Source organism: Metopolophium dirhodum, chromosome 2, assembly GCF_019925205.1.
Source record: "Metopolophium dirhodum isolate CAU chromosome 2, ASM1992520v1, whole genome shotgun sequence".
Lineage (NCBI taxonomy): Eukaryota > Metazoa > Arthropoda > Insecta > Hemiptera > Aphididae > Metopolophium > Metopolophium dirhodum.
The window spans coordinates 15,681,293-15,705,965 of NC_083561.1; the positions used below are offsets into that span (position 1 = coordinate 15,681,293).

General features: G+C 26.6%; 3 protein-coding genes across 7 annotated transcripts; 1 reads left to right on the forward strand and 2 right to left on the reverse strand.

Annotated features, from left to right (window-relative positions):
- Positions 1-300: 300 nt before the first annotated feature.
- On the reverse strand, positions 301-3,393 carry LOC132939305 (uncharacterized protein KIAA1143 homolog). 2 transcript variants are annotated; one of them, XM_061006395.1, is made up of 5 exons: positions 3,280-3,393; positions 2,814-3,060; positions 1,980-2,106; positions 1,600-1,775; positions 301-675 (listed from the first exon to the last, which is right to left on the reverse strand). In XM_061006395.1, the coding sequence occupies exons 2-4, from the start codon at positions 2,919-2,921 to the stop codon at positions 1,618-1,620; spliced, it is 393 nt and encodes a 130-aa protein (XP_060862378.1). In that variant the 5' UTR covers positions 2,922-3,060; positions 3,280-3,393; the 3' UTR covers positions 301-675; positions 1,600-1,617. The 2 variants fall into 2 exon arrangements, with proteins under 2 accessions (XP_060862378.1, XP_060862379.1); XM_061006396.1 differs by having other exon boundaries at positions 1,613-1,775; positions 2,814-3,365.
- Positions 3,394-6,576: 3,183 nt separating this feature from the next.
- LOC132938256 (uncharacterized) lies at positions 6,577-18,314 on the forward strand. 4 transcript variants are annotated; one of them, XM_061004983.1, is made up of 7 exons: positions 6,577-6,739; positions 6,897-7,179; positions 7,701-7,905; positions 15,351-15,745; positions 16,009-16,192; positions 16,252-16,548; positions 17,200-18,314. In XM_061004983.1, the coding sequence occupies exons 2-7, from the start codon at positions 6,923-6,925 to the stop codon at positions 18,046-18,048; spliced, it is 2,187 nt and encodes a 728-aa protein (XP_060860966.1). In that variant the 5' UTR covers positions 6,577-6,739; positions 6,897-6,922; the 3' UTR covers positions 18,049-18,314. The 4 variants fall into 4 exon arrangements, with proteins under 4 accessions (XP_060860966.1, XP_060860965.1, XP_060860968.1 ...); XM_061004982.1 differs by having other exon boundaries at positions 6,577-6,735; XM_061004985.1 differs by lacking the exon at positions 6,577-6,739 and having other exon boundaries at positions 6,953-7,085.
- Positions 18,315-18,462: 148 nt separating this feature from the next.
- On the reverse strand, positions 18,463-24,004 carry LOC132938257 (uncharacterized). The gene is made up of 6 exons (XM_061004986.1): positions 23,797-24,004; positions 23,385-23,628; positions 22,359-22,735; positions 20,276-20,482; positions 19,244-19,441; positions 18,463-18,956 (listed from the first exon to the last, which is right to left on the reverse strand). The coding sequence occupies exons 3-5, from the start codon at positions 22,730-22,732 to the stop codon at positions 19,273-19,275; spliced, it is 750 nt and encodes a 249-aa protein (XP_060860969.1). The 5' UTR covers positions 22,733-22,735; positions 23,385-23,628; positions 23,797-24,004; the 3' UTR covers positions 18,463-18,956; positions 19,244-19,272.
- Between the last annotated feature and the right edge of the window lie 669 nt (positions 24,005-24,673).

The window sequence follows — 24,673 nt, forward strand, 5'->3', positions numbered from 1 at the left end:
TTCAAGATTTTAAGTGCAGTTTTTGAGGTTTTTTTAAAGCATTAAATTCATAGCCCTAAAAATAAACATTATTGTAATTTTAATAAAACTTAAGAGAAAATGAATTCAATAATGGTTAAATTAATTTTTTTTACTCATTAGGTAGGTACTTTAGTCATTATAAAATGTAATAATAATGGCAATCATTACATGTAATGTAAAACTTTATAAAAATATTAAAACAAGTTTTAAGTAATTAGGTATTCATTATTAATTGATAATTATTAATTATAACACTAGTTAAAAATAAAAATGCACGAGCCAAAGAAATAATATTGTTTATTTATATTAATAATTGGGATAGATTTTATAATAATATGGTCAATTAGGTAACATTTTTCGAGTTATATACAAAATTTAAATAAACTTAAAATAAATTTAACCTTAAATATTTTACTGAATCTAATTGGCATTTTGGCAAAAAATGTTGGAGACTATGTAAGTTTACAAAATTAATGTGGCAGTCAAATAAGTAATTTTTATTATAAAAGTATATGACATTATAATATATGTACATGCTTTATTAAAATAAATCTATATCATATACAATAATAGATGTTTATTTTAAAAAGTTACCATTGCAATCAGCTATCACTCAACCATGGCTTGATAAACAAAAAGTAATTTTGTAGTATCCTAAAAAAAAAAATATATATGTTAATAAATATTTAAAATAATTTAGTTCTATAATTAAATTAAATTATTAATAAATAATTATGACCATTACTATTTTCAATTTGAAAAGACAGAAAATACTTTAATAACAAAGAATTTTACTCAGCTCCTTATTAATTATTAAAAAGTATTGTGTTATACTATAAAGTGCTTTAAAACATAATTACCAAAATTAGTATTTATAATTTATTTAATAAAGACTAAGAATTAAATTAAACTAAAAAATATTTGAATTATTTCTGATGATCTGTAATTGACTGACACTACCTATACTCTGTTCAAGTTAAGAAACGTAGTCGGCGGCCCGACTTATGCACAGGGGCGTAGTAATACTACATTTCAAGTATACAGATAATTTATTGGGTGGGGGTGACAAACGAGTGTTGCCTGACTACAGCCCAAAGAAAACTGGTCGTCGCCAACTACTTTCTTAACTTGAACAGAGTATGTATAGTGTGAAGATTGTTAAGAAATCAGTTATTTAAGAACTAATATAGGAAATTACTGATGAAAAAAATATTTCAGAAACGTAAGTTGTTAATTTAGAAAGCCAAGTAATAAATTGGTATCAAAAGGTTTTGCCACCCACTTTATAATTGGGTATAAATTAAATTGATCTAAAGTTAAATTATCAATATTTAACTACTATCCTAATAAATAAATGGAGACTTCATAGGTGCAAATAGGACTGTGAGTAGCAGCACTTCTAAAAATTGTTAAGCTCTTAACCCCCGGAAAAACTGATAAGATGATGTAAAATGTTTACCATAAATATGATATTTATCCGATTTCATCAAAACATCATAGCTTCTCCCCAAAAATGTGGAGCATATTTTTACATATGGACTTAATGAAAACTAGTTTCAAATATTAATAAATTAATACATTTTAAGCAAACCAGATTTAAGAATACTCTTCTTCATCATCAAAAGATAGAACTAATTTTTCTGTTCGTTTTTTCTTTTTATTCACTCTATGCTTTTCTTCAGATTGTGGTGTAGTTTTAGCTGGGCGTTTGAAGATTATACGCTTAGACAAATCTGCTGGTTTACTGTTTTCTTCTGAAAAATATATCCATTATGTATTTAAATAATTTTAAATATTTAATATTTAAATTTTGCAGATATCCAAATGAAAAATAATATATCAACCATATTATAACTATTGATCAAACATACATATTATTATACATATGTATATATTTTAATCAATGATATAAGTAACTACTTAAAATATACATTTTGTATGTTTTAAATATTTTATACCTATTTCTTTGGCTAATGTCTCTTTAGATGCTTCTTCAGAAGTTAAATCACCTTCAGTTAATACAACCACAGTAGGGTTGTCATCATCATATGATTCATCGTCTTCATAAGTTGGAAGTTCAATTTTCTAAAAATAAATAAAGTATGACACTGTTAAAATATTTGTTGTTTTACATAATGTTAACTGAATAGTTGTTATGTAATTTATTTATTTGTTTATTGTTATAAACGCCTATAAGGCTCAAGTACAGTAAAGATAAATTATAGTAAATCAAAAATACTTAAATATAATATTATCATAAAAACAGTAAACGAATAAAGTACATCATATTTATATTAATAATAGTAACAAATAAATATAAAGCAACCAATAAGCTATACAATCTATTTCAATAAATCTTGAACTTTATATAAAATCTAAAAAACGTTGAATATAATTTTGAGGAGCTTATTGTTATTTTCTTGCATGTATGGCTGTATTGAAATTTTTTTTATTCATTATTTTCAGAAATATTCAGAAAAAAAATTGTAAATTCTGTTTGGAGTTAACCAATTTTACGGTATTTTTACTTAATAGTATTTTTATTTTTTTTTCAGGTTTAGTGGCCGTTTAGGCACATAGATGCATATTCACTTAGGAGAGAATTTTCCTAAGAAAAGAGAGAAAGAGAAAGAGAGAAGTCGTACCATAAGCATTACTTATAAAAACTATTTATTCATACAATTAATAAGGTTTATTCTATAAAAAATTGTTATATAAAAATACACTTCATTATAAACTTTAAAATATTAAATTTTAGGTAATAAATAATAATAATAATAACAGGTACCCACTTTTGTATCAACTGAGGGTCCTTCCTTATAGTTGGCTTCTTGTTTTAATTTTGTCAAAAATGATGGTTCTCGTGGTTTGATATACGAAATCTTGTTTCTTTTTGACATTTCAAAACTGACTTTGTTAATACAAGAAAATATATGATGTAGATATTCAAATTCCTTATCTTCAATACAAATTGCTTCTAAATATATTGAACTTTCCAATTCAAAAACGTGTAAAAAATTATGTACCAAGAACAACGATCTACCAAAGTACAGAACACAATATTAAGTAGGTACAAATATTTTGTCAATAATTTATTACTCTAGTTAAAATAATGAAAAGTTACAGTTAAATAATAAATATTTTATCTAAAATTGTTTATTAAAATTTAAGTACATAACCATAATAGTAAATAAAACAATGGTGTAACACACTGACATTTACAATATTAACTACTGTATTACAAATAAATTACTGTACCTATAATAACTAAAAATTAATAAAATAACTGAAAATCTGATTAGGCAGTAAATAATAAATATGTATATATAATAATATAGTAATCTTAAATTATTTATGAAGGAGGCTCTTAGTTGTTATCACGGATATAGATACAATATTATCTATAGTACCAAAGTCCATGGTTGTTATCACGATTAAAGATATTTCCATCATATTCAATGAAAAAAATAATTTTTATATTATATCCATAGACTTTCTTTAAGTCTATATAATCATGACAAATTAATTTAATTTGTCATGTATATAATTACCATTTTATTCTGTGATATTAAAACCACCACAGATTACGGATTAATATAAAAATACCATTATTTTTATTGGCAAATAAATTAACACTGGGAGCGCTGTCGACGCCTATCGTACTGATGGTCGAGTCCGGGAGATTGTATTTATTTTCCCGGCATTTCGCATACATTTTGTCCTAAGTGTAGTGTATTTAAATGTATTTGATAATATTAGTAGAAATTGTACTTACCAACGTATACATAGTTAGCTATAAAAGCGTATCAAGTTTCGATAAATTTATACCTATATATTCCGATTTCCGAGTATGCGAGTTGAGGATTATGCGCGTACCGTTAGCTTGTTTTACCAATACATTTGTGATTACAACAAAATGTCAAAATATGAAAATTGCTATAAGAGAAATCAAGTAAATATCACAGATATAATATACTATAATAAGTACTATAAATAGTATAGTAGTATATACCACCTATCTGTGGTGAATGTCCATGCAATGTTGTAAACATTTTAACTTCAAACGCTCATAAAAATTAAGTTTGAAGTTCTTAGTCATTTTTTTTTTTTATATAAAAGTAGACAAACTTATGAGAAATCTTGTATTACATTTTCAAATCATAGATTTATAAAGAAAAAAATTTATAAATTTCTAACTCAAAAATAATTTGCACATTTTTGCAATTTTTAAGTAATTCGTCAAGATTTGAATTTTAAATGCTTACAAAAAAATGTTGTCTATAGATTTTAATATTTTTCAAATGTCATTGTAACAATATATTAGGAGCCTTGTATTACATTTTCAAGCTTTTTTACCCAACAAATAAAATTGTATTGACATTCTATTGCATAGCAATTTTGTAGCTATATATCATGTAATTATAACTAATTATATTTTTGTATAATATTAATTCAAGTTACATTTTTTGAGCGCGACGACCGAAATTAAAATGACAAAATGAGTTTTTTTGTTGATAATGGTAGATAAACACTGTATGGGTACGGAAGTATTTTATTTGAAACTTTTTTTACTTATAGACAACTGGTTAAACAATAAATAACAAAACAATTTATAGCGCAGCATGTATCAAACGCTGTGTAAAATAACATAACTTATAGCTTTACTGTAAAATCATGAAAACTAAGATACGTGTTGTTGCACTAGTTGCAGTATCAGCGACGATATAAGTATACATTCAGAAATTCTGACAGATATTATACATAGGTATATTGAATGTATACTCAGCACATTCGTAAAAAAAATTAGCACAGAACGGCGCTAATTACAGATAGTCAACAAAAATTCGAGTCAGACAGATTAACTCGTAAACAAGTCCATAACTCCGATTTATATATAATTTCATCATTAGGTAATAGTATAAAGTGTGTAGGTATCTTATGTCACTGTACGCGGGTTTTGTAACGATTATGGATCGATGACATAGAATTTCGTTAAAACGAAAAAAGACGAGTTTCTTTATTTTTAATATGCAATTTTTTTATAACAATTTCAAAATTTTTAATCACGTAGGTGTACAAAAAGCAAAATCATTTGACTTTGTGTTCTGATTAGTGATTATGATAATAACTGATAACTCATGATTCATGAACCACGAGGAACGAGGAACTGAACAAATTCCTATTTATACTATAAAGGAACGAGGAATTGAACGGATTCCTATATAAAAGGAATTTTAACAACACTGAAACTATTGGGGATTTAACATTTTGACCTCCCGAGTGCATCAACTAGATTCATTTTTCCAGTTTCCCATCGAACATGATCACGATTTAAGGTATAAGGTACATCTTAAGACTTAAGAGGACGTTTCTCCCGCATTTGTTGTCTCCCGGTCTCCGTCTTACACACGTACGGCATTGCAAAAATAGTTTTACGCAGTAAAGAATCGAGAAGCCTACAATCATAACTAAGAAACGAAATTTCCACAACATATATGAAGGAGAACTTTGGCTGTATATTTTTTTTGATATCACTTATATCTTAATGTCTTATACGAAAAAAGTTCTTATTGTTTCAAAATCCATTATTATTTAGGTTTTTAAACTATTTTTAACTTTTTTGAAGTTCCGATAACGAACAAATAAAAACGATATTGCACAGTCAAAGTTCTCCTTTTTATGTAGTGAAAATTTCGTTTCTTAGTTATGATTGTAATTTGTAGCCTTCTCGGTTCTTTCCCGCACAAAACAGTTTTTCTATGCCGTACGTGTGTAGACAGAGCAACAAATGTGGCCAATGTGGGTGAAACGTTCTCTTAAATTGTGAATAAGATACTAATTGAAGAACATCGAATGGTGGCGTACTCTAGTGATAAATTCTGAACTACCAAAATGCCGTGATTTTTTGCGTCAATATCGTATCAATACTATCAATGAAAGATACCGGAGCGGAGTCACCTTATCTCACAGATTTATATGACGTGGTATAATAATTAATAAGGGGACGAGGTGGCCGAGCGGTCTAACGCGACGGATTCAGCACAGCCGGTCCGAGTTCGATCCTCGACCACTGGGCGGCATTTTTCTCCGTGCAAGTCACGGTGTCCGGAGAACAAGTGCCGCCATCCCCCCACCCCGGGGCACGGCAGAAACCTACGGGTGCCCCATTAGAAATTCTGCCAAACACAACACACACGTGTACCAACCTACCCAACCTACCAACCTACCCAATATAAAAACCTACAGTGCCCTCCCCACCCAATGGCCTATGTTGCCGCGGGTTACCCAATAAAAAAAAAAAATAATTAATAATTCTTTAATGTCGTTTTTCGTTAAGTATTATACGTATTATAATTATAGTATTGTTATTCGTTATTATTGTCATATAGAAGTATATATTAACTGTTCTGTGATAGAACCATAGACCTATCAACTTAATTTATAGGTCTATGGATAGAACTATAATGGAAGCATGATTGAAATGGGACATTTCATATTGTTCCGCAAAACACTTGTTCCAATGGACTTTTGTTCCACAAAATACTTATAATATGAACTGTCCCGACTCCCGACTGCAATCTGCAATGGTCGGCGGTTGAACATTGTACTCCATTCTGTGGTTGTACCTCCTTCTTATTTTTGTTTTATGATTTTTTAGATACATTGAAGTTTTTGTTGTGCGCTCTTGTTTTTTCATCTATGATTGGCTAACTTGTGAGTAAGCATTCCAAATTTCCAACTATTTGGTAGTTTCAAATTGTTGAAAACGTTATATTTATCATTTTATCTCGAGTTTAATGACAGCCATTGTCATAATTTTTATATACCTGTGTTGAACGAATGCACTAGTAATATTTATGTTGTTATTAATTTAGTACACTCGTGTTTTTTACACTTAAAAATGGCTGGTTATGATGATCAGTTGTCTGATGCGATGGGTACTTTGTCCTTCGACAATGACCACTGGAATGAACTCGGATTGGACAACAGTATTCGGACACAGTTAAGAAAAATCGAAAATGAATTTGAATCCATTTTCTCTTGGGACATTCAAAAATTAACAGGTATCAGTCAAAATCTTATGATGACCCTTATTGATAAGGTTCATGAAAAACAAGAAATGATCATAGACAAGGATGATGAATTCAATTTGAATAGGTAACTGTCAGAGATTTATTTATGTAAAACTTCATTTCTCTGTTTTATTAATATATAAAAACTCAGGTATCAGAATACAATTTAGGTTCACACATAGGTAGTAAAATTTATTTATTTTATGATGGGTTCACATTGGGTTTAGATTAATTTTATTATAAACAACTGTGAATGATTTATTTTAAGAATATAACATAGAAAAACCGTAATATTTTATAAATCAAACTGTTAGCACACAGTGGCATAGCGAAGTGGGTTATTGAGATGTGGCTACTGAGTGATTAGAAGCGAGTATATGACAGACGACTAAAATATGATAGTAAACTAAATATTATTTTCATGATAAACTTCTTTATTTGTCTTAGATTAATGACTTGTGAGCCCTTATTGGATTTTTGGTGGATGGGTAGTATATTAGCTTGCCTCTAAAAAATTTGAAGTTCGCCATGCAACTGTATGCACTTACATAATTATAAATATAAATGTAGATAAAATATCTAGAGTGAAACTATTTTATTTTTTAGGTTTTATTTACAATTAGTAGCTAGTTATGAACTTTATAATAACAAAAGTTATCAGGAATCATATTTGGAAATTGAAAGCGTTCTTAAATTTATGAAAACCTGTAAATTTGACGAGTCAAATGAACAGTACTCTGATGCTTACTACCATATTGCTTGTGCCACCAATGCTTATATTGCACTATCATTGAAAATTGATTCAGAAAAGGTAAATTTGAATTACTTATTGTTAAATTATGAAAGTATATAGGGTAACCTATAATAGGTAAGTTCTTCATTCATGATTATAATAAACAATAACCATTATCAGTATCATTATATATATTATATATGCATACAAAAAGTGTATAGCTTATTAATACAATGTAAATAACCTGGTAAATAATAAAATGTTTTAAATATTCATAACCCACCAATTATTTTTACATTTTTAAAAAGTAATTACTGAACAATTAGTATTTTACTTATATGTCAATATAATTAATTTAAATGATCTAGTGTTGATGAAATGTAAAGACTATTATGCTATCTATTAAAAAACTGTATAAAACCATGCGATCAGCTAACTAAAATAAGACCAGTATAACTCTAAATAGGACTAACTAGATTTAATCAAATATTATAATTTTTTTCTATACCTATTACCTATGTTTAGATATAATTAAATATACAACTGTAATTATATATTAAATTATATAAGAAAAAAAATGAACTAATATTGTATAATATGTCATTTTTGATATCGTTTTGGACCCTTTTGTGATGTTGCATACAAAATTGTTAAAATCTAAACGTTTAACTCTCATTGAATAAAAATAATTTATGCTCTTCCATAGCGTCTAATTTATTCTACACATAGACCCACACATTACTACTGTATCTGATAGTAAAAACCACCTTTTATTCAAAGGTTAGATTCAGATTCAGTCACTAAAAATCTTCTGAGATGCTTTAATTATCGGTGCAGGGCTTGAAAATCTGAATTTAAAATTATTAGTGTCTTGCTGTCATCTATGAATGTTTTATTATTAATAATTTGTATAATAATATATTGAAGATTAAACCATATATTATGTTGATGATCAAAGATTTGTACCTGAATGATTTATTTTGGGTTTGGGTATTTGATGGAAATTGGGATTTGCATAGTAAACATTTTTATTTCATATATTCAAAAATACCTATGTTGTTCAACAATTCATGCTGGAATATCAAAGCCAATTTTTTTTTTTTTTATTGATCAAAAGAAAGAATTTACATAAATTATTCTTATAGATAACATTTTCGATTATCTATCTCCTTTAAGCAAAGCTTGTGTTGGAGATAGAGAGTTATTAAATTATGTAATACAATTATTAATAAAAGAAATTATACTAAATTAAAATTTTAAATCCATATAAAACTAAATAAACAAATACAAATATTTTTTTTTTTTTTTTTTTAGAAATTGTACATGATAAAAAGAAAACTATAAAAACAAACATAATCAAACACAAATAAAACTAATATAGATTAAAATTATTTTCTTACCTTATAAAATAAAAAGAATTTGATTTAGGGTAAATTGCACAATAACCATTCATTAATTTTTTTTATTTTTGTTTTTATAGTATAGTAATTTCTGTTTTATATCATAATCCAATGAATTGAATGTAGTAGGCCCAAGGTAGTCTATGAATTTTTGACCACACATTGTTTTTACATACTTAACTAATGCGTCTAATGCCCTGTGTTGTCTTTTATTTTTGTATAACTCTGTATTGAACCATGTATTTCTGTTTGTATCTAACCAAAATATTACAATTTTTTTGTAAACCGATCTAATAGGCAAAACCTTAAAATCTTTATAATTTTGATTCGTTGAGCCTACCATAGTTTTTGCATCTAAACAGTTTCTTATAATTTTGTTTTGTTGAAGTTGTAATGGCTTTAAATAAATTTCGGATAGTCCACCCCACACTAAACATCCATATTGGAACACTGATTGATATAGAGCTAAATATATATTGCGCAATATATTTACAGGCAAGATATTTTTTAATTTATAAAATTTGTGGAGTGAAGAATGTAGCCTCATTACTATATTATTTATATGTAAGTTCCACTTAAAATTACTGTCAAATGTTATACCTAAATATCTGGTGGACTGGACCCTTGAAATTTTTTTACACATATCATCATTATATTCAGCGACATTTTTACAATAATGTACCATTACAAATACTAGTATTTATAATCAATGCTGTTAGTTCCTGAAAAGGAATAACCGAATTGTAAATACTGAATGTCATAAAATAGGTTTTTTTTATATTCAAAGATAATTTCTTTGAGTTAAAAAGATTAACTACTTTTTTGAGCTCAGATATTGCTTTAAGTTGCACAGAAGGCCACGAGCTATCTGTAAAGAGTAGACAAGTGTCATCCGCATATGTTACAACTTTACCATCTATATTTATATTACATATACAGTTAATATATAAAATGAAAAATAAAGGACCAAGAACACTACCTTGTGGAACTCCGCACATAATTTTCCTTTTTTGACCTAATGTTTTGTTTATTTTAACTATTTGTTGCCTATCTTTTAGATAATTTCTAAACCAATTTAAACTAGTTATTTTTATGCCAAAACTAGGTAGAGTCTTTATTACTTCTTCGTGCCTTTGCTAGGTCTAAGAAAACAGCTAAGGTTTTTTCACCATGATCAAGGGCATTATATATGTGACTCGTGGCGCTATAAAGTGCATTTACTGTCCCTAAGCCAGGTCTAAAACCATATTGATTTTTAGACAGTAGTTTATATTTTTCTAAGTAATTAATGAGTCAATTTTTGATTATTTTTTCAAGAATTTTCAAAAAGTTATTTAACATTGATATCGGCCTATAATTATTTATGTATTTATGATCACCACCTTTGTATAAAGGAGTTACTATTGCCATTTTGAAATTATCAGGAAAAGTACATTTTTCAATACTTAAGTTATATAAATAAGTTAGTGGTCCTATAATAATTGATTCAATGTACTTAATTAGTTTTACCATTATTTTATCAATTCCAGCAGCTGTTTCATCCTTTAAATTCTTAATTATATTTGTGACTTCTGATTCTGTAATTGTTGTACTAAAAATTTCATCAAATGAGAGATCACTTTTATTATCTTAAAATTCGTTATTTTTAAAATTTGTGTTATTATCTAATGTATTTTTCCCTATTTCAGTAAAAAAGCTATTAAAAAAATTTGAAACAGCGTATGGCTCATCTAAGGCATTTACGACTTTGTTATCTATTAATATAGATTTTATTTCGTTCAATGAGTTTACTTCAGTGTTTGTAATTTCCTTAATTAATTTCCATGTCAATTTTGGACTTGATGCAACATTTTTAAATTTTGTTTTAAAAAAATTTATTTTGGTGAGTCTTAAAATGTTTGTAAAATTATTTTTATAATTGATATAATACTTTAGTAAATTTGTATTATTTGGATGTTTTTTAACTTTCATTGCAATTTTCTGTTTATAAATATATTTTGTGCTGAACACAGTAGCCCTGCAGTCATCCATTGTTTTATTCTTTTGTACTTAGAACTTATATTTTAAACTTCCGTTGCCAAGGATATACTATTTTTTAATTTGTTATAAAAAATATCACAACATTTATTTACATTTTTGCTGTTGTATAGATCTATCCATTGTTAATTTTTCAAATTGTTGGCTATTTTATCAAAATTAATTGATTCAAGATTATATTGGGATTTAAAGTTATTTTGTTGTACTAATGGAATTGCTAGTATCGTAGAGTGATGATCCGTTATAGTTGTTTGAATTACACCAGCTTCAATATTTTCTACTAACTTATTATTTTTTACGAAAATATGATCTAAACATGAATGTCTAGAATTTAAAGGAGTTCTTGTGTATACATTAATATAAGATTTGAAACCACGCATAGATAACATATCCAAGTAATCATTATCTACTGAAAGCGTTCCCACTATATTTATATTCATATCACCCAGAACTACTGTAGATGAACTATTTACATTTTTTTCATTTAATAATATATTTTTAAAAGTGGTCAAAAAGTCATAGCTATCCATAGCCGGTGATCTATAGATACAGAAAAAAATTATAATACTATTTACAATATTTGCCTCTGTTACATCAAACTCAATACAATCTAAACATAAATTATTTTTGTATAAAATTATAACACCATCATTTTGGTTTCTTTTTTTTTTAGAAAAAAACATGTCATATTCTGGTAAAAATATATTACAAGAATTTGTATCATGCCAGGTTTCAGTTAATACTATAATATCTCGTTTAAAAATATTTTTTTCACTTTCAAGTAAAAGTAATAATTCATCTACATTTGCATTTATACTTCTAATATTACAACTCAAAATATTTAGGAATCGTTCTTGTACAATATTATATTTAATTTTAAACTCTGAAAATGATTCAAAATAATTTGTTTTGTATTCAAAAAAGCTATTTATTGTGCTGATACTGTCCATAATGTAACAAAATTAATTTTATTTTATATTTATTACCTCTAGATTATTTTAAACAAATTAACTTTTAATTTTTATCTAGAATGCTTTCATCATCTATATACCGTGTGTCCCAAAAATCAGGGGCCACTTTACCACTCATTACCATGTAAATATTTTTCAATTCTGTTTGCGGGACATTAAACTAAACTAATGGATCGTAAATTTCTATGACTTACAATGTTTTTAACTCATGTATCTTGCGCATGCGCAATAAAACTTATATTTTTTTAAATGGCAACCCGTAATTTTAATATCATATTCGGGTTTATCGATTTTTTTCAAGCCATTTTGATGTATCAACTTGTGTCCTAAACCCAAAATTGACTAAACTAGAGCTAAGTAGAATTTAAAAATTTAAAAATTTAATTTAAGTAATTTTTTTTTTTTAACTGTACGTACTTATTTTTTTCTTCTAAACACCGTGAAACAAACAATCAAAATTATTATTATTAAACTAATTACCTAACTATTTAATATTTATGAATTATTATCTTATTTTATTATTACGCATTATGAAATAACATAGTTTAAACATGTATTTTCAAGAAACAAAATTTCTATTTTATTTCTTTTAACATTACTATACATTTTTATTTACAATTTAATTTACAGAAATTACAAACATAAACTATTCAATAAACTGTTCGAAAGTCCCTCCGTCGTGTAAAGTGCATGCCTCAAATCGATGTAAACATTCACGATTAGTTGCTGCCAGTATTTGGTTTTCGTTTAGGAGGTAACATGCGTGTGTAATTTTGTTCTTTAAATTTTGGATGTTGATTGGAGGATCAACATACACAACATTTTTCAAGTATCCCCACAAAAAAAAATCTAACGGTGTTAGATCTGGTGACCTTGGGGGCCACTACTGGTCCATGTGTTGCAATAAATTTTTCTATTAAATGAACCAGTTTCAATCAATGACTTTTCAAGTTTTTGAACGTAAGTACGATTGGGGTGATACCGATCTGGATATTGCTGAGCGTACATTCGTGTTGCTTCTCGGATGTGACCCGAATGTGATATTAAAATTACGGGTTGCCATTTAAAAAAATGTAAGTTTTATTGCGCATGCGCAAGATACATGAGTTAAAAACATTGTAAGTCATAGAAATTTACGATCCATTAGTCTAGTTTAATGTCCGCAAACAGAATTGAAAAATATTTACATGGTAATGAGTGGTAAAGTGGCCCCTGATTTTTGGGACACACGGTAGATTGTATTTGAGTTTTCTGATTACTTGATAAGACTTAAGCTTCAACAACGGGTAGGTAAACAAAACACAACACTATCACTAACCTAATACTAAATACTAATATTATAAACCTAACTTAGTATAAGCATAGAACAGTAGGTATAACAGTGGTGTATAATTAACGTGACCATATTTTTTTTTCTTCAAAGCGGGACACCTGTACATTTTAATAAGAAAACCACATCATTTTGCAAAAAATAACAATTTTTTTATTGGAAAAAAACATAAACTATTTGTATAAAAAATTGGCAACAGAAAAACGGAACTAATATATTAATAAGTATAATAATAATAATAATGTAAAAATAAATAATAGAGTATATTATTCGGCTGGTTTATATTTGTCGGATCCACAAATCTGCTTCAAAGTAGCCTGTTTGGTTTTTATGTAAGAATGGAACTCTTGACATGATCTGTTGATGTTACCCTTTGTTATAAGAATGGCTTTTAATATACCGACTCCCAACTGAGTTTTTTGACTGCTCCATATTTTATTCATAAGAGAGAACACTCTTTCAACTGGAGCGTTACTGCCTGGCAGACACAAAATGTATTTAACAATTATAGAAAAATTCACGTGTGAGAGATCATTAGCATTAAAGTGCGTAAATACTTCCACCCAACGATTTTCAGTAGGTATATTCCCGGTGTTCCAGTCGTATATTTTTTGAGCTGTTATATACTTAGAAATTAGTGAAAACTCATCAAACACTCCTGTGTCTTCACTGCTACTAATAAATTTCTGTTCAATAAGTAAGTCCATCACTTTTTGTACATCTTCCCACGAGGGAACCTTTCTCAGATTTGCCCATTCAAATTGTTTTACTTCTTCGTTGAACTGACACCACTGCTCCAAATATTCTTTGCTTGTTTTATAAAAATTAGACGCTGCAGTTTTTACGTTTTCTTTATTTATATCACCAGTTTCTTGTAATTTTACAATTATATTACGGGTGGCGTGGGGAAGATAGCATGAATTTTGTTTTTGATCTAAATTATTTTGAAGTTGATTAATTTCATTTGCGGCATCTATTGCAGACACGTTTTGGCCCTCGATCTTTAATACAGCTTGATGAAAAGTAGCTGATTGTGCGTGCATAAAATACAACCATAATTCAGAGCTGGGATTTTCAAAAAATTCTTTCAGCATATTCGGGCATTTATCAATGCTCAGAAAATAATTTTTTAATAGCTGAAACATTTATAAATGTATAAATAATGTATGATTGTGATTTGTGATCAATAAATACTTACCACAAGTCGACTTTTCTTAAAGCGGGACATTTTTAGGTTCTTTGGGGACAGCGGGACACTTAGCTCGAAAGCGGGACGTATGGTCATGTTATGTATAATGTCTATGATCAGTATAGCCTATATATTTTTTTTTCATTACTTTAGTTAACAAATGTAATATGTATATACAAATATGAAATAAATGTGTTATATGATTATTTTAAAAACATTTGGTTATTCAAGTAATGGTTGAATAAATATTTTATTTTGGCTTTAGTGGTTGGGTGTTTCTATTTCATTGATAGTGGTTAAAACAGGTTTTGGGTTTGGGAATTTTATGTTAATTCAGGCACAAAGGCCTCCCTGTTAAAATAATTTTTATAATTTAAATCTTAATTTGGAATTTATATATTAAATTATTTTGTATGGAATATATGCACAATAATGTATTATTATAGATCTTGTAGAGATCCAATTTAAACATTGAATCCTAAAAAACCAATGCGTTTTAAAAATATATAATACATTATATAAATCAATTTATTAATATAGAATAAGGTGATACTGTATATATAAAAATCATAGAACTAATGCCTTTTTCTTTTTAGTTATTGAAGAATATTAAACTAATAAACAATTTTAATCGAGCTGAAAAAGCTGCGGTTTGTGCTGTTAAAGCCAGAGTTTTTATGGAGTACCCACCTAAAGGAAATGATATTGCTTTAAAATTTGCTGATCGAGCTCGTACCCTCCACTCTACTGAACCTGAATGGATAATCATTTGGTTAAAAGCCAAAGGACGAGTAAGACGTTATTACGAACAATATAAAATGCCAGGGGATGATGAAATAGATGCTGCAGAAATTTTATGTTCTACAAAAACTAAGGCTCGACTTTTAATTCAAGCTTCTAAACTTTATATGGAAGCAGCATTTGTTAATAAATTAAAAAATAACAAAGATGAGTCAAAACAATTTTATAAGCTTTCATATGATATTACTGAGTAAGTAGTTGTTCTACGTAAGTATCAACTAAAAGGTATTGATGTGTAACAAAAAATAGTAATAACTTAAACATTTTAAAGTTCCTATGCGTTCTAAATTATAGTTTTTTCAACAAATAACTTTTGGGATTATATAATATTGACCATTATTGAATCAAATAATTTCTATTTTATTATTTTGATCACAGTCCCTTTTATTTTTACTTATTTATTTATTTGTTTCAATTAAGCAATTTTATATTTACATGGTTGATTTTTGATAGAAAATCAGTTGAATTAGCCAAAGACGACACAAAACAACTTTATTCTTGTCTACTGACATGTATCGATTATCCTAAAGAGTTATTGTCAAAATCTATGATGGACAATATAATTACAAAACTGGCAAATGTTGAAAATAGCCGTGTGGATCAAGTTCTAGGCAAATATTATTTAAAGCATGAAATGGTATGATGTTTGTTAATTATTTGTTATTGAGAGAATACAATATTGTGCAATTTTTTCAGGATTATGAAAAAGCAAAAATGCATTTATCTCGTGGAATGGCTGCTGGTCATTTTAGTAGTTCATTGCAGTTAATAAAAGTAGAGTGCCTGTTGCAACCTGTTGATACATTTCCTCTTGTGAAGACATTAAATATGATGTATGATGTTTTTCCAAGTCCAAAAAGAAGACTTATTATTTTATCACAAATATTGATATATTACAATTACTGTGAAAATAATCCAAAAGAAATGATGCGCTTCCTAAAAATGTACATTGATCAAGAGATTGATGATACATTTAAAAAACGCCATTTAATTGTAAGTTATTCAAATTTAATTATTATGTTCCTATCAATTCTTCAAGGGATGCTTAAATTTTTTGGAATCATCTTATTTCAATGTTTTTCAAGTTAATTATTACAATTTAAATTTTTGAAATTTTATATGTGCTGTTTAAATAGTTATAAATACACAATCTCAGACCATTTATAATTAAAGTTTTGATAATCTTATCATATGTAGATGTATTTTCATACTATCTCTATTTTTCTGTTTTTGTAATTGCAGTATTCAATTTTAAATGGACATTAATTAGAATTTTTTTGTTAAAACATTATATAAGTATGAATGTATAGAACTAGGTAACCTTAAAAACAAGGAATACAATTTTTTATCATATTAATATGAACTATATGCATTGATGTTCCCCAGCCTTAGTGATACAGAGATGAGCCATCCATGGTGGATATTAATTAGTAACTTGTTTTTCTCACGAGATCCATTTGCACGCAGAAATAAACAAATACGCGATCATGATTTTAGTATTATTAATATCGGGTAGACCACCTTAAAATAATTTATTGAAACATGTAAGCATGTTAATAATAGGTTCATCTTTTGTGTATAAATAAATTGTTGAATTTTTTTTTATATTTCTTTTACTAATACAATTATAATTTTTGATTTTAGTTTGCTCATCCATTATTTAAAGTTAACGGATTCAGATCAAAACAATTTTTAAATGTACTATGCCTAAAAGTTAAAGAAATTATAAACAAGAATAAGTGGAATAAAGAAGAAAAAATTATGGTTGACAATACATTTGATCAGTTGAATAAAATATCAAAATTACATTTTTATGACAGTCAATATAATAATGATAATAAAACTGCTTTTCATAGTAAAAATGAAACTAATTCAAAGAGAGAATATCATATAAAGAAACCATATAATAATAGACAAAATGAATCTTGGCGAAAACAAAAGGTTGATGATTTGTCAGAAAATGTGTCTAATAATAGTCGTCAACACCAATTTGCTTCAAAGCACATAAATCAGAATAAGCCTTTAGAAAAAAAAAGTGATTTAAACATAGAACCTTCAACAAGTGAACATAAAGTAATTTATAATAATTTACCTGTAAAAAAATCTATTGAGCCAATGAACAGTTTGAACAACTCGGATAGTATTGAGACAAAACTAAAAAAGTTTGAAAACAAATTTAACTCCTTGGGCAATTTACATGTTGTGTCAATAGAAAAAAACTCTATCAATAAACCATTCAGTAGTAGGACACATGGTAGAGGTAATAATAGATATGGTGGTTATAAATCAAATTGGCGTAACCAACAAGACGACTCTCAAAATCAAGACAGTTATGAAATATTTCATAGCCATGGAATTGATTCTCAACACTCCCGAGGATATAAAAATGAGTATCCGAAAAATCAACAAGATGGAAACCCAAGACATAAATTTGGAAATCGTCCACTATCTAGTGGGTCTTATAAAAAAGATATTGATGATACTGAGAGTTAAATGTATTGTACAAAACTAGATTTGACATAACAATTTATTTACAATTGATTTTCATTTTATTTAAACTTAAATTGTACAATTCATGTACCAGCTACTATTACTCTTCTACATTATAATCAATATATTATTAATCCAATTATTTACTATTTACTTTTATTTTTATCAACTATGTTATTATGTATTAATTTTATAAAGTAAGGAGCCATTCATTACTTAATTTAAATGTTTTAACATTTTTATAATAAAATATTTTTTTATTATTGTTACTTTACTGTATTTAAAAAATGTGTTATACCAAGAGTTTTAAAAAATACACTTCCAAAAAGAATTGTCATAACAATTCATGATAACTTCTAATACTTAAAATTTTATAATCTGAAGCAGAAGAAATATTAAACAAGATTAAAAAAGAATATCTTAAATTGCTTGGTTATAACTAGTTTTATATTATATAACTACACTGGAAGAAAAGTATTCTGCATCGGATTATAATATTAAAAAAATAAAAAGTTTAGGCTATTTCTCATTATACATAAAAAAAACATTACAATAAGTATAAAATGTAAAAAAATAAATAATTCTTTTAAAATGTAAAGAACTTCAAACTATGTATAAGTGTAAACTGTCAAGTTAAAGCCCTACAATTAAACTATAATATTTTATATTAATAATGTATTTAATAGAATGGATCATCATAATATTATGTGTTAGCTTATATTGGGAAGGAATGTATAACCATTTTAAAACTTAGACAATTTGTAAAAAATTAATATACATCACAATATTCCTTCAAAAATGAAACTTCACGAGGTGATGATATAGATGGCAACTTTAAGTCAATGCAAAGTATATTTATCTTATCAATATAGGTCATTATACATTTCATAGCATCATAAAAGGAATTCCACCTGAAATTAATTACAATAGTTGTTAATGAAAATAGTAAAATGTTAAAATCAGTTTTATTTAAATTTGTATGAGTAGAAACAATAATACCTAAAACAATGAATAATAAGTAATTAATGTACAAATTACTATTATTAACCATAGCCCATAGGATATATTATTAACCATGATACTAAATAAACTATCAATTATGACCAATTTAAATTTATATATAAATATATAATAATAAAAATGTATGCATTAATTAAAATATTTACTACTTATTAAATAAAATAATTATTTAATTTACCTAGTGGCATTAGGAGTAATAATATAACGTTAAAGGTGATCTTTAATTTTTTCAGAACTTAATACTGACTGGTTTTGTTTATTGAATATAGCTTGACACTTTGAAAATACTTTTTTACTTATTGCTTTATATGCTGCATCTTTTTCAGCATCATTAGCATCAACAGTAACAATCAAGTTAAGTGTATGGGCTGCACATCTTTGATGTGGAGGCAATGAAAAACAAAATGAACTTTCAATGTCCTGGGTTTTTAATAAATCTGTTACTTCGACATTCATAGGAATCTCATTCACGTCAGGAACATCAATTCCATCATTTATTTATTTATTTATTAATTAATTCACGGAATAAAAAATTCCTTATTTAGTACAGTACATAACAATAATTCAGTAAAATAAGATAGCTAACATATACAAGGGGTGATGGCCTAAAAAATACAGCAGAATTACAGGCACAGTAAATATAAACTAAAATAATTAGGACACAAGTAAAATTACATACAACAAATGTACAAAAATAACAGAATATTAAGGTAAACTGAGAAAGGAGGGGTCCTCGTTAGCCAACCGCATCATGCGGTCAATTGGTTTGTTTTTACCGTAATTGGTACAGTGGAGAGGTACAGCAAAAGGAACTCGAGACCTTGTGGCCTGATGAGGAACTTTAAAGTTTACTTGGACGAGCAGTGAAGGGGCGTTTAAGGAACCATCGATTAATTTTTTTAAAAAGGCCAGATTAGCTTTAACGCGCCTATCTGCTAAAGATGTAAGGCCAAGTGCGCGCAATACTGGAGTATAGTCATGAGGAGGATGGACAATTTTTAGCATGTAAGCTGCAGACGACAGAAAGCGCCTTTGTACTCGCTCTAAGTGGCAAGAATCATCTACTGTACCCGCTGTACCTTATTCACAGTCACTATTAAAGACTCTAAAAGTAATAAAATTGGAAAATTAATTAATAAAAAAAACAATAAACCAAAGCAGTGAAAATTGACTTTAAAGTCTGAGTAAAAAAAAAAAACATTTTACTTACCTAAAAGCTTTAACAAAATTAGCAGCATTATCTGTAACTATTAAAGTGACTTTGTTTTTAAGCTCAAACTCATTGATTACTTTATCTATACATTCTGCCAAGTTATCAAATGTATGTCGTCCAAAAATACACCTACAAGCAAGACCTTTAGAATAACTTTCAAGTGTTTCGGGATTATGCCAATGGATAGTGAAACCAATATATGATCTATAATAACAAAATAAAAACTGAAGTTATAAATAATATACCTAAATAAAAATAACAATTAATATGCTATTAAGTATTGTAATTTGTAATACTAAGTCTTAATAAATTAGATTAAATATTATATTATGTTAAAATAAAAAAAGGTGGATAAGTGGATGTCGCTCTGCTGTACAGTAGGTTACAAGTGGGTCACTGTAATGGATGGTGTTAAATTTGAATTCAATGATATAATATCATTGTATAAGAAAAACGATTCTGAGCGAAAACGGTCAGTCAGCCTATGATTTTACCAAGTATATTTGATGATATTATTGTGAATAAAGTAATTTATATATAACCTATTTACTCGGAGCCTTGTTTTAAATTTTCAATCTTTAGCCATAAAAGTTAAACATTTTATACATTTTTAACCACAAAATAATTAATAAATTATAAATTTGATAAATGTTGTCAAAATTTGAACTTTAAATGCTTATAAAAAAAAATTGTGCCTATGTATTTTTAATATTTTTCAACTGCTATTAGAACGATATATCAGGAGCATTATATCAAATTTTCACGCTTTTTACCCAACAAATAAAAATTTATTGATATTTATAGAAAAAAAAACTAAAAAAATTGAAAACTGACAATGTCCGTAAACAGCTCAAAAAGAGTCAAAATATTTTCAACATTTTATGGTGTATAGAAAATGCTAATATAAACATTCAGTGAAATTTTCAAATATCTACAGTCATTTGTTTTTTAATTACAATAAAATAAGAAAATTGTTACATGAGAAATCGAGTAAATATCAAATGTTGTATAAATATAAATTTCAGACGCTCATAAAAATTTAATTTAAGTTTCTTCTAGACATTTTTTTTTTGATAAAGGTAGACAAACTTATGAGTAATCTTATATTACATTTTAAAATCTTAGATTTAAAAAGAAAATTTTTTATGAATTTCTAACTCAAAATAATTTGCAAATTTTCGTGATTTTTCCGTATTTTTTCAAGATTTGAACTTTAAACGTGTATAAAAAAAAACTGTGACTAAGGATTTTTAATTTTTTTCATCTACCTTTGAAACAATAACCTAGGAGCCTTCTATTAAATTTTCAAGCTTTTTTACCCAACAAATAAAATTTTATTGATATTTATAGAAAAAAAATTTAAAAAAACTGAAAACTGACAATGTCCGTAAACAGTTCAAAAAAAAGTCAAATTATTTTCAAAATTGTATTGTGTATAGAAAATGCAAATATAAACAACCAGTGAAAATTTCATGTATCTACGGTCATTTGTTTTAGAGTTACACCAATAACCAAAATCGATTTTGTTAAAAATCGATTTTGCGTAAAAATTCCCGTTTTTCCTTAATTTTTCTTTTGTTTTCCACATCGCTTTTGAAAACTACTGGGAAATTAAAATTTTGACCTCCCCAATGCACCAACGATATTCACTTTCCCATCGAACAAGATACTGAAGTCGAAAATCGAAGCATTATTTCGACTACTTATCGTGTACACAGACACAAAAATAAAAAATAAAAAAAATAAAAAAAAAAACACACATCATTGTAAAATCAATACATTCATCGTTTCACTCAGAATCTAAAATTCACAACTAATATGGGTAAATATATTACCTACACACTATACTGTTATATTATTCTTATTTATTAGTTATTACTAATACTAATGAAATTAAAACAATTTCATCTATCCGTGCTTAAAATTATAAATATGAAAAATTAAAAATTATGTTATAAAACAATTATTAGTGAAAACTACAAGTAAAATTTAATTTAGTAATAATATAAACTTTAATAATTATGACTACTTTTAAAAACTAAAATAAGTAATAATACATTACAATATTTTCAATATTTACCTATGAAATATACTCCAACAATCATAAGTTAAGCATACATACTTGATCTTTTCAAAATCAGTTATCATTTCTTTCATCATTTTACCATACAAAGTTTCAATCCTAAGAACTAATACTCGTCTTGAAACAGGAATCTTGTTTGAAGTTAATTTGCAGTATGTTATAAAAGCAGGGTGCTCGATTAAGGAAAATGGAGATACTGTATCAATTATCAGTTGTAAATTGGCATCGTTAAATTCACCATCAATTAGTTTTCTAACTGGTATTTTATCCACTTCACACAGATTTAATTGTTTATTAGATTCAACAATGTTTGTCTTTGATGATCTTTTTTTTGCACAATCATTAAAGTTGTTCAATTCTTTTGAATGCATAGTCTGAAAACCAGATAAATTCATTAAAAAAAACATAATTATGAAATATTATCTATGTAGTACCTATGTATGTTTTAGTTTTACAGGAATATTCATTCAGTATTCTTATGAGTTCTGTGATTATAATTTAATATTTCAGTAAACCAAAGGTACAGAAAAAGTTATTACATATTTTCATCAACATTATTTTTTAAATTTATTTCTCACAAAAAATTGTTCTAATTGTATTTTTATTGACTAGGTATAACAATAGTTAAAATATGTTTAAGCCTAAAATGTGGTAATATAATATCATCTCAGGCTTCAATCATTTATTTATACCCAACTAATTTGTTACTTACTTATGTTCACTACTTGAATTGGAAAAAAGTTCAATGGTGGGATGCAGTGTAAAAAAAAACTGCTTATCTACCCGAAGATATCTAACTATTAAATACCTAGATTATAATAAGTACCGGTAGGTACTCTAAACTATTTTTTTTAAACTAGAGGTACTCCTTCACTCGTTTCCCCTTAATTCAAACACTGATCTATCTAGGTACTAACTATGAATTAGGTACTTTTCATATCAAAAATATCATAAGCTTTATCATGAGGTTACTACATAGTATATTATTACACTATTATGTGTCTTAAATAACAATTTACATACTTTAATATGAGTTCTCAAATTTGAGTTTGAAGTATTTTATGTGGAAATTCGTTTCTCTTTAGGGCCACAAGGAAGACACTTAAAAATCAAGTTTTTGGTAGATGTATCTGTGAGTTGTTCAAAATATTGACTAATATATGACCATCTTGGTTTATTATCGGCAGTTCTTATATTCACTACTTCACTGGTGGATTGTTGTTCACACATCATTAGACATTTGACAAATGACAATTTATTATTTCAACTGAAAATTAAAATATAAATTAAACAATTGTAACTATAATTATTCTGAATATCTAATGAGAGATGATAATAGATCGTTATTACTTTATACTATTTATATTATCAGAAATTTAAAATCAACTTAATAAAATACAAAATAATAATAAAACACAAATATTGAAATACTTACAAACGGGATTAAGAAATCTTCTATTATAGTGTAGACTGAAGGTACTAACTACTAAGTAGTCAATACCTACATTGCATAAATTAAGTAATTAAAATATTGAATCAAAAAAAATAATAAACGTACTTCACAGATAATCACATGGTTATACGAAAACTGATACACAATATTTAATATTTATTATTTAATACTTAGGTAAGTCGTGCGTGCTGTGAGAACGGCGAACGCAAAATGATTAAAGAACGACCAAGAACTATTTTTATATTTTATATTTTTATCTAATGATTCTAATGACAAATGACAATTTATGTTTATAAATACATAATATGAGCATAACCCATAACAGAATTAATAACTTATTTGGTTATTTATGTCTTTATGACGAAAATATTTTATAATATTATATTCTTGTAACTTGTAAATTGTACATTTGTACACCTAACCCATATCACATCATATTATGTATTAATTATTAGCACGAATTAAATATATTTATATATATATAATATATTAATATATATATATATTTATTCGTTGTTATTACTCATTAGTTATTAGTATTTAGTATTTACTATTTAATATTGTTATTTTTACACTACCTATGCCCGTATGCCGAGGTATAGTGGTATACCTATATATAATTAATTAAGTTATTTTTATTGAACAATTCTGATTAATGGAAAGAGAATTAAATTTTATTTCCTATTCTACTAAATTCTAGTAAATGTATATTATACAATATGGATCAGATTTCAATAATAATTTTATTTATAATTTAATTATTTATAAATTAACTTAATTTGAATCTGATTAAAAGTAACTCGTTATTTATTAAGTTAATATCAATTAAAATAAGTTAAGTTAAAAATTAAGTTAATGA

Excerpts from the sequence above, each read along its gene's own strand:
- LOC132938257 (XM_061004986.1), bottom strand. The coding sequence starts at position 22,732 with ATGCATTCAAAAGAATTGAACAACTTTAATGATTGTGCAAAAAAAAGA. Across the intron at positions 20,483-22,358 it reads TGTTGGAGTATATTTCATAG|ATCATATATTGGTTTCACTA; the intron begins GTAAATATTGAA and ends TTGTTATTATAG. Across the intron at positions 19,442-20,275 it reads AATTTTGTTAAAGCTTTTAG|ATGTGCAGCCCATACACTTA; the intron begins GTAAGTAAAATG and ends TCCACATCAAAG.
- LOC132938256 (XM_061004983.1), top strand. The coding sequence starts at position 6,923 with ATGGCTGGTTATGATGATCAGTTGTCTGATGCGATGGGTACTTTGTCC. Across the intron at positions 16,193-16,251 it reads ATTATTTAAAGCATGAAATG|GATTATGAAAAAGCAAAAAT; the intron begins GTATGATGTTTG and ends CAATTTTTTCAG. Across the intron at positions 16,549-17,199 it reads TTAAAAAACGCCATTTAATT|TTTGCTCATCCATTATTTAA; the intron begins GTAAGTTATTCA and ends TTTTGATTTTAG.
- LOC132939305 (XM_061006395.1), bottom strand. The coding sequence starts at position 2,921 with ATGTCAAAAAGAAACAAGATTTCGTATATCAAACCACGAGAACCATCA. Across the intron at positions 2,107-2,813 it reads GACCCTCAGTTGATACAAAA|AAAATTGAACTTCCAACTTA; the intron begins GTGGGTACCTGT and ends ATTTATTTTTAG. Across the intron at positions 1,776-1,979 it reads GACATTAGCCAAAGAAATAG|AAGAAAACAGTAAACCAGCA; the intron begins GTATAAAATATT and ends TATATTTTTCAG.